Source organism: Bos taurus, chromosome 9 (assembly GCF_002263795.3).
Source record: "Bos taurus isolate L1 Dominette 01449 registration number 42190680 breed Hereford chromosome 9, ARS-UCD2.0, whole genome shotgun sequence".
In the NCBI taxonomy this organism is placed as follows: domain Eukaryota; kingdom Metazoa; phylum Chordata; class Mammalia; order Artiodactyla; family Bovidae; genus Bos; species Bos taurus.
In genome coordinates, this window is record NC_037336.1 from 62393393 (window position 1) to 62409987 (window position 16595).

General features: G+C 39.9%; 1 protein-coding gene across 13 annotated transcripts in view; it reads left to right on the top strand.

The window, feature by feature from the left end:
* The window catches only part of RARS2 (arginyl-tRNA synthetase 2, mitochondrial), a 94067-nt gene that overhangs the window by 56094 nt on the left and 21378 nt on the right, over window positions 1-16595 (top strand). For all 13 annotated transcript variants that reach the window (NM_001075878.1, XM_059889725.1, XM_059889716.1 and 10 more), the window contains 11 exons: window positions 951-1109; window positions 2156-2262; window positions 3429-3524; window positions 9777-9837; window positions 11481-11557; window positions 12051-12175; window positions 12966-13033; window positions 13120-13229; window positions 13681-13776; window positions 14715-14789; window positions 16389-16452. In NM_001075878.1, coding sequence (NP_001069346.1) covers window positions 951-1109; window positions 2156-2262; window positions 3429-3524; window positions 9777-9837; window positions 11481-11557; window positions 12051-12175; window positions 12966-13033; window positions 13120-13229; window positions 13681-13776; window positions 14715-14789; window positions 16389-16452 — 1038 coding nt within the window. The remainder of the gene's footprint in view (window positions 1-950; window positions 1110-2155; window positions 2263-3428; window positions 3525-9776; window positions 9838-11480; window positions 11558-12050; window positions 12176-12965; window positions 13034-13119; window positions 13230-13680; window positions 13777-14714; window positions 14790-16388; window positions 16453-16595) is intronic.

Consider the following 16595-nt stretch of genomic DNA (forward strand, 5'->3'; position numbering starts at 1 on the left):
GATAATAAATTTATTGTTCATGTTTCACCCTGGAAGTGAGTTACAACTTGTAAGTAAAATCTTTATAGTCCATAATGCATCACTTCAATATTACTTGAGCTATATTGTTGATATTTTTATATCACTTATCAGCCTTGTATTTTAGAGACTGGAAAATGATTCTGTGAACACAAAATCCTAGCACTGGAAGAGCCCTTAATAAGCCATCCGCCTGCACTCCCATCACTGGGTGGGGCAGAGCTAAGCCAGCCAGGACAGATCATGCAAAAGCACACTGAAGTGAGTGCTTCCCACGGTTCTTGAGAGCCCAAGTTGGAGTATAATTAAGCTAACTATCCCAAAGGTCTTCCTATATCACCTGTTTTTTTTTTTTTTTTCCTGGTCTTTGCAGATTTAGAGAAGAGTTTAAAATGTTTTTCATTACTGCTAAATAACTGCTAAATCATCCTTTGGCCTTTTCTTTGCCAGATTGAACTAGTCTACTGTCTTCAGCCTTTTCTCAGAGAAGTCGCAGCAATAATAATTTCACATTTTTTTTTTTTTTTTAAGAAGAAATGCTAGCTTAGTTTAAACCAGGCATTCTTGACCTAACAGTATATGAACTTGGATGAGAAGAAAAAAATTACGCATTATTTTCATTAACCTCAATCAGAAATTTAATGTTTTCCTCTGTTACTATATCACAAATATTTTTAAATATTTGAACATTTATATTTCAATGTGATTATTTCCTGTATTGTATAATCCTCTGTATATGCATTTTGAGAACAGGTTGGTAGGGCTCACTAAGGGTCCATAGCAAAAGAAAAAGAAAAGGTTACACTCGTGAGAAGGGCACTTGTGTAACCTTTAAATGAAAATTCTCAGGATTGTTTTGTTTTCCTCTTTTCTGTTTTGAAGATAACAGTGACTGGTAGTGTACTTCATTTAATATACTATTATGCCTTTAGGTTTATGTACAAGTTAATAAAGAAGCAGCAGACGATAAAAACGTAGCAAAATCAGCACATGAGTTCTTCCAGCGACTGGAACTAGGCGACATGCAAGCACTTGCCCTATGGCAGAAATTTCGGGACTTGAGCATAGATGAGTACATGCGGATTTACCAGGTACCCACCCACTCTCCTGCTATCCTGTCATGTAATACAGCTCTTCACTGGTACTCCTGGCTAGAAAGGTTGCTTCTGAAGCTCAGATTTGTTGTTAGTCACTGAGTTGATAGTTGGGACTCACATATTCTTCTTTGGGCTGAAAGTTAGAGCTATGAAATAAATTTTAAAAATGAACTTCACAGGCTGAATATGAAGTGATATCCTAATACTTGGTTTCAGTCTGGCATTTCTTTTCTTTCTTCTATCATCCCTTCACTTTTTCTTAACCATTGTTTCTTCTCTTGCTTCCTTAGGCATATGTGATGGCTATAAATTTGTTCATCTAATAACATGTTGGGAATGGGAGAAATACAACAGTTAGTAAAAGGCATATAAGTTCTTTTCTCATGGACTTTACATTCTCACATGGACACAGCAAGTTAAACAAATTCAAGGCAGTACAGATTAAACAAGAACTTTGAGAGTGTGTTCAGTGGTGATGCGTGCATGGAGAAAAGTGAAACAGAGGAGGGAGGATCAGATGGGCTGCCTGAGCAGGGTTTCATCAAAGAACCCACATGGCTGGAGTAAGGAAGCGAGATGAAGAACAGTAGGAACAGGGTCCAGGGGGTTGTAGAGTAGGGCAGGAGATAGGACATTTTCCAGGACTGTGCAGTGGAAATGGCTAGCTTCCTGCTGCAGCAGAAACGTCCCATATCTGTGCTGCCCAGTATGGCGGCCTCCTGCCGCACGTGGCCATTGAGCGCTTTCAAGGGCTCACACTTCAGTGTGAGTAGTGTGACTGAGAAACTATTCACTTTTCTTACATGTGCATTTGAATAACCACAGGTGCCTAGCAACTCCCCTCCCGGACAGCACAGTACCACTGTGAGGGCTTGACTGATAAGGGGGAGCCACTAGAAGGCTGGAGTGCCAGAGTGACTTGATTTAATTCTTATTTTCCCCATCTGTATGACAGACTGTAGAGCATTTTATTTTGTCTTAGGGTAAGATAATAGGACTTGTAAGTAACTCTTTTTCCTTTTGTTTCTGAACCGTCTTAGCGTCTAGGAGTACACTTTGATGAATATTCAGGAGAATCGTTTTACCGTGAAAAATCTCAAGAAGTCTTAAAGTTGCTGGACAGTAAAGGACTCCTACAGAAAACACTGTATGATCAGGTTCCTGTTCTTTAGAAAGTTCTTTGTAGTTCTTTGAAGTTAGTATTGATGTATTCTCTCAGCAAAGACAGCCGAGTCTCGTGTGCAGCTTTCCTGGCATTTGTTATCATGCTTTTTGCCATTCAGACTAGTTTTCCACATGCTGTTTTGTGCTGCCAAAGCAAAATCCTGGTAAGCTTGGGAGAAAGACTATTATCTTGTCTTTACATATGAGGAAACAAGCACAGAAAGTGTAAAGTGATCTGTCTAAGCTCACACAAGCTGATAATGGTATAACTGGAATAGGGAAATAGAACTCTTCATACTCAACCCTGCCTCTTTAAAAAGATCCCGTCCTGTTCAAAAGGATTAAAAACAGCTTCTAAAAATAGCTATAATACAACACAAAGCTTTTGAAAGAGTAAAATGAGGAAATCAAGAAGCAGGAGCAGAAAATAATAGGAAGTCAGGAATGATATTAGTACATCATGTGACACACACTGGGATTCTGCTTCTTTGCCTACGGTAGATTTCCAATTTAGCTTTGAGCTCATCAGCCAGAGAAATGGTACCTTCATAGGAGCCCAGGCATGTGTAACAGAAGCAAACCAGTTGCTTAGATATACCATTTTTCATAGCTCCAAAGAGCAGCTTCTCTCATCATCCTTTTAAGAAAGACAAGAGGATGTGGTTCATATCATCCTCAATAGTGTCTTTAAGGAAAATTTTTAGATCGCCATGTACAGATTTTAATTTTTGATTGGGCAGGAAAGACAGTAACACAATTTGCTTATTTTATTACTCATAGTTTACTCTTGCATGTTAAAAACTAACCCAATATTGAGTGTTACAATAACTTGGATTTGAAGAACATGTTTCATAGGTAAAGTGTAGTTGAAATCTCGTTTTCGACTCGGTGTGTTAAAGACTTTAGTTACCTCATCCAAAGCTACAGAATTTAAAAAGATAAGTAAATATTAAACCAAATACCTACTGTTAATAGTCATTCAAGTGCAGATTGCCTCCTGTTTTTCTTCATTGTTGGTTATACTGCTTATTGCTACCTAAGGAATAAAAATAGCTTCCAGTTTGCCAAAGATAAGGTTATAGATACTGTATTGTTAAAGGTCTTAATTCATTATGTTGTTTCAGAATTCCCTTTTTTTGCGTTTTCTAGAAAAGGCACTGCTGTAGTAGATCTTTCAGGGAATGGTGACCCCTCCTCAGTTTGTACTGTAATGCGAAGTGACGGGACGTCTCTGTATGCAACCAGGTTTGTGTCTTATATGAAGCTCATCAGTAGAACGTGTGATTTCATGTTCTTTGTTCTAGGATTAATGCTAAGACAAATTTTTTCATTCTCAAAACTGTTATCAAATTCTACTTTCTTAAAATCTCTTCTCATCACTCAAGATATTTTTATTGAGTTTATATTTATTGCTATTTATAGTTCCTGGAAAGGTTTAATGTCATCAGAAAAGTTAGTCGAAAACTGTTTATCATTAAACATCATAAGACTTCCAGAGATGAATACACTGTTCTACAGACTATAAAATTGAAATACCTTGTTGCCAACTATAAATATTTTATATTTGCACATTGCCAGAGTATGTATGCTGTAAGGAGCTCATGTTGGCTCAGTGGTATCCTCACTCTGTAAAGATCATCTAACAGGTACATGAGTGCCAGTCCTCATTCTGATTCATGGTAAAATAGGCCATGGGGGAAGCAGGCCATGTCGCTTATATTCTGTCATCTGTCTCCATGACCAAACCCTATGGAAAGGAGCAGTCTTTATTTACCAGGCTTCCCTGGTGGCTCAGAGGGTAAAGAATCTGCCTGCAATGCTGGAGACCTGGGTTCAGTCCCTGGGTCGGGAAGATCCCTTGGAGGAGGGCATGGCAACCCACTCCAGTATTCTATCCTGGAGAATCCCCATAGACAGAAGAGCCTGGCAGGCTACCGTCCATGGGGTCGCAAAGAGTCGGATAGATATGACTGAGTAACTAAGTACAGCACAGGTTTATCAAGCACCCTTATTTCTGAGACAAAGCTAATAGCAAGGAGAAGACAGGACAGTAAAAAAAAAACCACACAAGCAAAAGACAGCCAGAATCAAGTGCTGCTGGCAGAAGGTTCTAGTGTCTCCCATCCTAGAGTCTTAGATGACAAACCACTTCTATAGTATATAGTTGTTGTTAACTACCATCATTTTTTCCCCATACAACTGTAAACAACCATCCAATACCTTACTGTCCCTTAGAAAATTCTTACTTTCTGTTACTTTTTGGCATTTCCTTTTATCAATTCCATATAATTGGACTTAGGCACCTATATATCTAAGAGGTACATTTCTTTTTCTAGATACAAAGATATATAGTAGAAATTTTTTTTTTTATGCTAGCCAATTATTGCTGGACAGATTAAATAAACCTTTGAGTAGTTGTTATAAGAAATGTGTCTACTCATAAGCAATAGGGAATTAAATCTGTTATCTTGTAATAACCTATCAGTTCAGTTAAGTTGCTCAGTCATGTCCAACTCTATGAGACCCCATGGACTGCAGCATGCCAGGCCTCCCTTCCATCACCAACTCCCGGAGTTTACTCAAACTCATGTCCATTGAGTCAGTGATGCCAGCCAACCATCTCATCCTCTGTCATCCCCTTCTCCTCCTACCCTCAATCTTTCCCAGCATCAGGATCCTATCAAATGAGTCAGCTCTTTGCATCAGGTAGACAGAGTATTGGAGTTTCAACTTCAACATCAGTCCTTCCAATGACTATTCAGGACTGATTTCCTTTAGGATGGACTGGTTGAACTCCTTGCTGTCCAAGGGACTCTCAAGAGTCTTCTCCAACACCACAGTTCAAAAGCATCATTTCTTCAGCACTAGCTTTCTTTACAGTCCAACTCTCACATCCATACATGACTACTGGAAAAACCATAGCCTTGACTAGACCAACCTTTGTTGGCAAAGTAATGTCTCTGCTTTTTAATGTGCTGTCCAGGTTGATCATAACTTTTCTTCCAGTGAGTAAGTGTCTTTTAATTTCATGGCTGCAGTCACCATCTGCAGTGATTTTGGAGCCCCCCAAAATAAAGTCTGCCACTGTTTCCACTGTTTCCCCATCTATTTCCCATGAAGTGATGGGACCAGATGCCATGATCTTCGTTTTCTGAATGTTGAGTTTTAAGCCAACTTTTTCACTCTCCTCTTTCAGTTTCATCAAGAGGCTTTTAGTTCTTCTTCACTTTCTGCCATAAGGGTGGAGTCATCTGCATATCTGAGGTTATTGATATTTCTCCCAGCAATCTTGATCCAGCTTGTGCTTCATCCAGCCCAGCATTTCTTATGATGTACTCTGCATATAAGTTAAATAAGCAGGGTGACAATACACAGCCTTGACGTACTCCTTTCCCAATTTGGAACCAACCTGTTGCTCATTTCCAGTTCTAACTGTTGCTTCCTGACCTGCATACCAATTTCTCAAGAATTAGGTCAGGTGGTCTGGTATTCACATTTCTTTCAGAATTTTCCACAGTTATGTGATCCACACAATCAAAGGCTTTGGCATAGTCAATAAAGCAGAAGTAGATGTTTTTCTGGAACTCTCTTGCTTTTTCGATGACCCAGCAGATGTTGGCAATTTGGTCTCTGGTTCCTCTGCCTTTTCTAAAACCAGCTTGTACATCTGGAAATTCATAGTTCATGTATTGTTGAAGCCTGGCTTGGAGAATTTTAAGCATTACTTTACTAGCATGTGAGATGAGTGAAATTGTGTGGTAGTTTGAGCATTCTTTGGCATTGCCTTTCTTTGGGATTGGAATGAAAACTGACCTTTCCCAGTCTGTGGCCACTGCTGAGTTTTCCAAATTTGCTGGCATATTGAGTGCAGCACTTTCACAGCATCATCTTTTAGGATTTGAAATAGCTCAACTGGAATTCCATCACCTCCACTAGCTTTGTTCATTGTGATGCTTCCTAAGGCCCACTTTACTTCACATTCCAGGATGTCTGACTCTAGGTGAGTGATCACACCATTGTGATTATCTGGGTCATGAAGATCTTTTTTGTACAGTTCTTCTGTGTATTCTTGCCACCTTTTCTTAATATCTTCTGCTTCTGGTAGGTCCATACCATTTCTGTCCTGTATTGAGCCTATCCTTGCATGAAATGTTCCCCAGAGATCTCTAGTCTTTCCCATTCTTCGTTTTCCTCTATTTCTTTGCATTGATCACTGAGGAAGGCTTATCTCTCCTTGGTATTCTTTGGAATTCTTCATTCAAATGGGTATATCTTTCCTTTTCGCTTCTCTTCTTTTCACAGCTATTTGTAAGGCCTCCTCAGACAGCCATTTTGCTTTTTTGCATTTCTTTTTCTTAGGGATGGTCTTGCTCCCTGTCTCCTGTACAGTGTCATGAACATCTGTCCATAGTTCATCAGGCACTCTATCAGCTTCAGTCCCTTAATTCTATTTCTCAGTTCCACTGTATAATTGTAAAGGATTTGATTTAGGTCATACCTGGATGACCTAGTGGTTTTCCCTACTTTCTTCAATTTAAGTCTGAATTTGGCAATAAGGAGTTCATGATCTGAGCTACAGTCAGCTCCTGGTCTTGTTTTGTTGACTGTATAGAGTTTCTCCATCTTTGGCTGCAAAGAGTATAATCAATCTGATTTCGGTGTTGACCATCTGGTGATGTCCATGTGTAGAGTCTTCTCTTGTGTTGTTGGAAGAGGGTATTTGCTATGACCAGTGCATTCTCTCGGCAAAACTCTGTTAGCCTTTGCCCTGCTTCATTCCGTATTCCAAGGCCAAATTTGCCAGATGTTTCTTGACTTCCTACTTTTGCATCCAGTCCCCTATAATGAAAAGGATATCTTTTTTTGGGTGTTACTTCTAAACGGTCTTGTAGGTCTTCATAGAACCATTCAACTTCAGCTTCTTCAGCATTTCTGGTCAGGGCAGAGACTTGGATTACTGTGATATTGAATGGTTTGCCATGGAAATGAACAGAGATCATTCTGTCATTTTTGATATTGCATCCAAGTACTGCATTTCGGGCTCTTTTGTTGACTGTGATGGCTACTCCATTTCTTCTAAGGGATTCCTGCCCACCGTAGTAGATATAATGGTCATCTGAGTTAAATTCATCCATTCCAGTCCGTTTTAGTTCACTGATTCCTAAAATGTCGACATTCACTCTTGCCATCTCCTGTTTCACCACTTCCAGTTTGCCTTGATTCATGGACCTAACATTCCAGGTTCCTATACAATATTGCTCTTTATAGCATCAGACCTTACTTCCATCACCAGTCACATCCACGACTGGGTGTTGTTTTTGCTTTGGCTCCGTCTCTTCATTCTTTCTGGAGTTGTTTCTCCACTCATCTGGACTATATTCGTCACGAATATGAATTCCTATGCTGTACATCTGAAACTAATACAATATTGCAAGTCCACTATCAAATAAAAAAGAAAGAAATGTGTCCACTCAGAATGGAGACTCTGTAACTATTCTTATCTGATATCTTTTGCAGAGCTATCATTAGGTCCAGATTTTTCTGTGTATTTACCTTAATACCTGTACTTTCCACTTTTTCTTTGGGAGAATAACTATCTTTTTGCCAGATGTAGAAATGTTTGATTTTTCACCTTGCTCTAATTTCAGTTGTTTCTGCCCCTTGATGGTTTCCTTATAGAATAAAACTATGTGTGTGCATGTGAGTTAAAGGAATTGTTGTAACAGACAAACAAAGTACAGGATGATACCAACAAGAGCACAGAGTGAGACTAGAGACCTGAATTTTTGTTCTGAGACCATAATCATCAATCACTTAACTTCTCTGGGCCATGATTCCCTACTTGGTGAAAAGAGACCTGAACTAAATGACCTGGCATTTCTTTCAGCTTTCAAATCCAAATTCTACAAACTCAGCCTAGGACTTTTTCTTACATTCATCTCTTTTTTTCATTGGATCAAAAAGTTTCTCTTTATTTTTGTCCTTGAGTCAAATAGAAAAATATAATGGAGGTGTATATTTATGACTTCATTTTGGGGATAATCTATATCACTGTTTTACAACCATCTTTTATTATTAACCCTTCTCAAGAGCCTTTTTAGCCATATTTTTCTTTGTGCCCACCCTCGTGAAATTTTAACACCACATATTTGTCTGGATTATATACATATGTGTTTTATACATATGTAAGTATTTTTTTTGGCCCCTCACAAAACAGTTTTTACCTCCATTCAGGATGCATGCTCTATTTTATCAGGAGCATGAGGTGAGTACAAAATGATTCTTCCAGGATCTTGTAGTGTTAAGCAAAAATATCTAATTCTTTTTCTTGCAGTTAACTGAGATACAATTGGCATACACCGCTGTGTAAGTTTAAGGTATACAGCCTAATGACTTACTTACATATATCATGAAATGTTTATCAGAGTAGACTTAGTGAACATCCATCATTTCATGTAGATAACAAAACTAAAGAAATAGGAAAATTTTTTTCCTTGTGATAAGAACTGTTAGGATTTACTCTCTTAACAACTTCATTATGTAAAATATGGCAATGTGAATTTCCCATTTTGTACATTATATCCCTAGTTCTTAAATTTATCTTTTACCTGTGAGTTTATACCTTTTGACTACCATTACCCAATTCTACTCCCCCATCCTTTCCCTCTGAAATTCTACAAATCTGATCTCTTTTTCTGTGAGTTTGTTTTTTAATTGTAATTGACCTACTACACTGTTAGTTCCCAGTTCACAGCAGTGTAAGTGATTTTGTTTTTCTATATATTCAAAATGATCACCATGGTAAGTCTAGGTACAATATGTCACCATATAAGATATTACTTAGTTATTGACTGTATTCCCCATAAGGTAATTAAAATAATTTTTAAGTTCAATATTTAAATAATGTTTACTTAAAATTTCATAGTTTATGAGTTTGTTACTCTTAATATTTCATACTGTGTGCAAACTGGATACTTAACCAGAGATAAGTAGAATTTTAGTCAAAGAATTTATGATATTTTTCAAATACTTTAGAAAATATTGCTTATGAGTGATCCACGGCTTTGGAAGAGTGGCTAGAAGATACCTGTTCAGGTGTTGTATCACCTATGCTTTAAATATGTTCTTTAGGAAAGCATATTGCAGAACAGTGACAGGAGGGCGATTCTTCACAGTAAAGGCTTAACAAATCATAAAGCATTTACCTAGAAACACTTTGCCTAGAGCTATTTAGTTATTATCACTACTTGTCCCAGAGCTTTTATTTATTTTTTATCTTTTCACAGCACTTTCATAATTCTTTTCCCAAAGCTGATTGTGTTATTAATTGCTTTGTAGCTAAGCATGGTATTGGGATTATAGAAGCATGGGGACTATACCTGAGGCTGAGGAATAACAGTAGCTCTTAATTAGAAAACTTTCATTACTATTAAATAGGTGAAACAAATTATTACCCAGATCTGCATAGTAACTTAATCTACGGCCATTTTTTTTCAGAGATCTTGCAGCTGCTATAGATCGAATGGAAAAGTATAATTTTGATAAAATGATCTATGTGGTAAGTAATCACAGTAAAAACAAAAGGTTATGATGCCTGCCTCATGAAAACTGCAAAGATAGAAACTGAAAGCCTTGCTGAAAAACTATGCAAAAATAATTTGTCAAACTATAGAAAGAATTCAGTGGTAAGTGTGTTTACAGTGGCAACCACTATGTTTAAAAAAAAACTTTAAAAATGAAAGAGTTCACATTGCTTCATATTAAAAGAAAATTACACAAAAGAGTGGTTATGTGTAATGAATATGTATGTGTCATAATGCATTTTTTAAAAATAACTTTTTACTTTAAATATTTTAGGGCTCACAAGTTTCAGAATAGTACAGTTTCCATATTACCTTCTGGAGAAGGCAATGGCACCCCACTGCAGTACTCTTGCCTGGAAAATCCCATGAATGGAGGAGCCTGGTGGGCTGGAGTCCATGGAGTCGCTAAGAGTCGGACACGACTGAGCGACTTCACTTTCCCTTTTCACTTTCATGCATGGAGAAGGACATGGCAACCCACTCCAGTGTTCTTGCCTGGAGAATCCCAGGGACGGGGGAGCCTGGTGGGCTGCCGTCTATGGGGTCACACAGTCAGACACAACTGAAGCGACTTAGCAGCAGCAGCAGCATATTACTTTTAGTCTTCCTCAAAGATACCAGGAAACTAACATTGGTAGAGACCCTAATTAAATTTCACCAATATTTATAGACAGTGGTGTTAGGTAGGGCCTGGATTGTGGAAGGATGGGGGGGTGGTTATGAAATTTTATCACATGTATGTTCAGGTAACCTTCACCACATTCATAATACAGAACTGTGCCATCACAAAACAACTTCGTTTATGGCAACCACTTAGTAATTATGCCTTCCCCCAACCCTCATCCCTGGCAGCCACTGCCCTGTTCTTCATCATATAATTTTGTCACTTTGAGAATGTTCCATAAATGGATTCACACTAGGTAACCTTTTGAGATTGGCTCTTTTCACTCAGTATAATGAATGCCCTTGAGATCCACCCAAACTTGCATATGTCAGTGGTTTATTCCTTTTATGCTGAGTAATAGTCTAGTCTCCTCTCCCCTTCCTTTCTTTCCATGTGAAACCTTCCTTTCTCCTAAGGGGGAAAAATTGCTATTAAATATCTTTTTAGTGCTTAGTTCTGGCCTTCTTGGAGATAAAGGTCACAATAGCTGAGAAAGGAGTAATTTGGGTAGAATACTCAGTGCAGTGCTGCAGCTCCTCCTGCTCTTGTAGAGCACTCTGCTTAGACATTCTTCCAGTGGCATCCTCTTCATATGTTTATTTAAAACTGATCCATTGATAAGGACTCTAGTCTGTCAAAACTCAAATATTTTAATATGATTTATGTCCAACGTATTGTAGATTCAATGGGCTCCCCTGGTGACTCAGTTGTAAAGAATCCACCTGCCAATGCCAGAGACGTGGGTTTGATCCCTTAGGTCTGGAAGATCAACTGGAGAAGGAAATGGCAACCTACTCCAGTATTCTTGCCTGGGAAATCCCATGGACCGAGGACCATGGTAGGCTACAGTTCATAGGGCTGCAGAGAGTTGGACACAACTTAGCGGCTAAACAACAACACTGTAAATTTAACTTATCACTGTTCTTTTATTTAAATACACTTTTTTTTCTCAAGACAGATAAAGGGCAAAAAAAGCATTTTCAGCAAGTGTTCCAGATACTGCAGATCATGGGATATGACTGGGCAGAAAGGTACAGTCTGTGTGATTCTAAATTGCCTTCTCAAGAGCATTCAGCTGTTGCTAGGTCAGCCATGTCCAAAAATGTACCAGGTTGATAAAGATTTTCATTCAGACTTTACTTTCTTGTTTCAAGCTGTTAGTGTGGAAAAACATTTGTTCTTTGCACTTAGTTTTGCAGGGTTATATTAATTTCTGTTGTCTAAACATTTAATAAATGGTTTTATTAGATGACTGCTCTCAATGGCTTGATTTTCAAAATGCTTAATTCTCATCTCCTTTTTTTCATAAAGGCAACTAACAGTCTAATCATATCCTGTGACTATGAAGTGAGGTTGTGTGTTTAACGTCTTGTGTGGCACACAACACATCACAGCATGTTTCACTTTTTATTAATCACAGGAGTTAAAAGTTCAAACTGTTCTCTGTAAGTGTCTTGTTACTTGCTTTGATCAGCAGCTCCTTTTCAGTTTTCAGGGAACTAAATGCCTGCTGTTCCATTTCAGGTGCCAGCACGTGCCCTTTGGGGTAGTGCAGGGAATGAAAACTCGGAGAGGAGATGTTACTTTTCTGGAAGATGTTCTAAATGAGATTCGATTGAGGATGCTGCAGAACATGGCTTCTATTAAGAGTAAATTCATTGTTTTGTTACAGGCATAACTTACGTCCACTCTTAGTTTTGCTGGACTTCTTGTGCAGTGTGATTTATTCTGACCATCCCTCCTTGGAACTTTCACTAACCTTGTCAAAAATAGCTTCACTAATTCAGGGTGCTAGGGTTTGGTGCTTGCTACTTGGCTGTGGCTTGGTCCAGTAATGTGAATCGATACACCCTGAGCCTCTTTGCCCAGGCAGCTCCAGCATCGTCACTCCACAGCTGGAGTGGTTATGCAGAGTTCCTGTATTCCATAATTGAAGCAAGTCACAAGTCCTCATGGCTTTGTGTAAGCTTCACCCTTGGAAAAAGAAGTAACAGAAGTAAAGAAGTCTACTGTCTTATATGGTATATTTGTAAGGAAAATCATGTCTCTTCCCTTTTAATGAAGGCTTGGGAAACATCATTAGCAAAGTTAAGTCCGCCCAAATAGGCAAGTAAAGTACCCACTGTGCACCTGTTTGTTCCTGATGCTGTCCACATACGTTTGGGCAGGTTTCCCCAGGTGGCGCTAGTGGGAAAGAACCGCCTGCCAATATAAGAGACAGAGGTTTGATCCCTGGGTTGGGAAGATCCCCTGGAGAAGGGAATGGCTACCCACCCCAGTATTCTTGCCTGGAGAATTGCATGGTCAGGCTACAGTCACAGGGTTGCAAAGAGTTGGACACAACTGAAGCAACTTAGCACACACAACACATCTCCACTTCAATCCTGGGTTTTGTACAGTTTCACGCAAGGTGAAAGTAGCTACCTTTGTCTGTTTCAGCAACCAAAGAGCTGGAGAATCCCGAGGAGACAGCAGAGCAGGTGGGACTTGCAGCCCTCATCATTCAGGTCTGTGAAAACTGCTTCCTGGGAGGGAGGGCCTTTGATTTGGTGCTGCAACAACTCCTCACACTGAAGATTTCCTGTCGTTTTAGGACTTCAGAGGTTTCCTGCTGTCTGACTATCAGTTCAGCTGGGATCGTGTTTTCCAGAGCCGCGGGGACACGGGCGTCTTCCTGCAGTACACACACGCCCGCCTCCACAGGTGACAAGGGGCTGCAGGGAAATACAGGACGGCTCTGGCCTTCTCAGGGTGAGGCCTGGGTGGAGTGATTCCAAGACCAAAGGCTCTGTTTTCTGCACTTCTCCAACATCTAACATTCAAAGCTAGGTGAAGTCCGGTGGACCTCCTGTTATATTTGGATCTTGAGGGCGTTTTTGAACGTTTATTTATTGCATACCTATATAACAATGCTTTTCTGTGTATTACCTTATTTAGCACTCAGAATAATCCCGCCAAGGAATATACTCCATTTTCAGATGAAGAAACAGATTTAGGAAAAATTGAGGCATCGAGTCAAATGCTGTTAGCTTCCAAGTCTAGAACAGATTAAGGAGGGTGAGGGTATGCATGCTGGGAAGATGTTCCTTATTTGCAACTATTCGTAGCCCAGCTGACTTGCTTAATTCTTTGTTGTGTTTAAACTTGACAACAGTCTGGAAGAGACTTTTGGATGCGGTTATCTCAATGACTTCAATACCGCCTGCTTACAGGAGCCACAATCTGTTTCCATTCTCCAGCATCTTCTCAGGTATGGTGTCCTAACAAGATCCAGTCTGCTGCTTCCCCGTGAAGGGACTGTTCTCATTTGCTGACCACTGAGGTGAACAGGCCAGTGACTGTAGACAGCACTTCTCCAAAGATGTGACCAAAAAGTGAATGCCTACCCTTTGAGAGCAGACAGAGGGCATGCTCACGGCTGATCCTGAGGCTTTAAAAACAGTATCACCATTAAATTAGCCCAGATGCCTAACATCCTTCAGATCAAAGTATGAGAATGTAAAGCCTAGTAAAAGCGTAACCTTTTAAGTTTCAGAAACAATCATCTTCTCACCCTCTGTGATAAGTGGAGGAAAATCCCTGCCTTTGTGCACCTTCCCTGAGACCATAAGTCTTTCATTTGCCTCTTGGCTTCAGGGCAGCCTCAGATACACTGGGCAGGAGACCATACTTCTGAGCTCTCACCAGAATTATCAGTGAAGCCATACTTGTCAGGAGAGACTGACTAATCTCCAGAATGTCTGGAAGGGATGTGGATGCTTAGCAACAAGGGCATTTTCTGATTGCCACACAGTGGTCTGTGGTTCTTTCCTGGGAAGAGGGGTTAGTTTACTTACATTTGGCTTACTTTTGAGGAAAAAATAAGCCAACCTGGTTTTCTTGGCAGTGAATAGACTGCTCGATTATGTTCCTAAACATGGCTGGAGACTGTGTACATTTAACAGCTATGATTTAAGTCCTTGCTTTAGGCTAGGCCTACAGGATTTTAAGATAATTTAGAAAGTACCTGCCATGGAGGAATTTGTAAGAAAGAAAAATGTGCCTTCACTTTCAAATTTACACAAGGTTGTTTTTCATATGTCTAATACCGTTAATGATATCAAGTCAACCTTTCACCATCTTTGTCTTAGCATCTTAGCGGAGGGTCCAGCCTTCCCCTGCCAACCACTCCTCTCATCTTTCTTTTAGGTTCGACGAGGTACTTTATAGGTCATCTCAAGACCTTCAGCCCAGGCACATTGTCAGCTACCTTCTAACTCTAAGGTACTATATAAACTTGCTATTTTCAGGCATTAAGTGTTTGAGACCTGATATGACAAAGGACCTTTCTTTCTAAAGGTTTCCCATAGACAAATCCGTCAGCCTAAAAAATTACACACTTTAAGTTACAGGACTTCTCGCTTCATCTTTGCAGTTAGCAGTTAATGTTCATTCACTCAGTGATTGAAGGTCCTGTCACTGTCGTCCACTGAACGGGAACCAATAGCTCCATCGTGGATGGTCACAGTAGAGTGCGTGTTAGGATAGAGTGGACATGAGGGCCGAGGTTAGGGCTCTCAGCCCAGCTTTGAGGGATCAGAGAGGACTTCTCAGAGGAGGGGAGTAGATGTAAGCCAGGAGAAACAAGGTGGCAGCGGAGGGAAAAGCCCCAGCTGGGCAAGAAGGTGACACATTGAGGGAACTACAAACGCAGCTCTGGGAGAATGAGGAACAAATGCGTGGCCTTTTTGTTGTGCACTGAAGCATTCCGGCCTATGTTCAGGACAGTGAGGCCCATAAAAAAAGATTTAAGCAGAGGCACAGGAAAGTCAGTCTGATAGAGGGTAGAGGATTAATTGGAAAGCGAGTAGGTGACACTTTGATAGAAGTTTTGCAGTGGCTGCTTTAGAAACTCTGAATAGAGGTTGAGTCTTAGAGCAACAAAGTTGTAGCTTCTCATAAAGCTATTTAAGAAAGGAAGTATTTGCTTTTACTCAAGATTTGTTGAAATCAGAGATTTACTGGGACTTTTTTCTTGATCATGCTTTTTACCTGTCTTCCCCAGATTTATAGATTTTTGTTTCCTTTTAATTTTCACTTAGACATATAGAAATGAAGAAGCCAGAAAATCTTTATTGTCACAGTCATTGGAACCAATGTCGTAAGCATCATTTCTATGGCAGAGTATTCTTCTTGCTGCCATAACCTAAACAGAAAAAATATTTTAAGAGTGGCCAGTGTGTGCAGAGTGGGTTGATAACTAGTCTTACACCACCACCTCACTATACAGAGGAGACACGCCAGGCTGTGTTACATCTCATCCTGAGGGATGCCTAAATAAAGGAAAGCTAATTATTAAAAAATAATCCCCTGTACTTATAAAACAGTGAAATCATAACTTTAAAGGACAACAAAATTATAATACCATCCATTACTATTAATAGTAGTGTTAGTGTTAGTTGCTCAGTCGTGTATGACTCTTTGTGACCCCATGGACTGTAGCTCAGCAGGTTCCTCTGTCCATGGGATTCTCCAGGCAAGAATACTGGAGTGGATAGCCATTCCCTCCTCCAGGGGATCTTCCTGACCCAGGGATCTTACCTAGGTATCCTGCATTGCAGATTCTTTACCATCTGAGCTACCAGGGAAGCCCTAGTAGTAGAACCAGGACCAAAAATCTAAAACAGGAGTTTCATGTGTTTCACTTTGCCAGTTAGCGACAAGCAGTGAATTCAATCTCATCCATTCAACTTTGGAAATACCCTTCAGTGGCTCTGGGCTTTGACTTGTCTAAATTGAGGGAGTGAGATTAGACATCAAGCTTATATGTCACATAGGGAACTCCTGCTGGTTCTGATCCTGATTTCTCTCTTCCCGTTCCAGTCACCTCGCTGCGGTGGCACACAGAACACTGCACGTCAGAAACAGTCCTCCTGAGGTGGCCGGGGTATGTCGTATCCAGTTGCTCACTGTCATCTCTAGCATCCTCAGACTGTTATTACTGAGTCAGTCTTGTAAATGTTCCTAAAATAGCATCCTGTTGTCAGACTACAGCAGTGTACTTATACACTCAGGCAGTAACTGGAATTA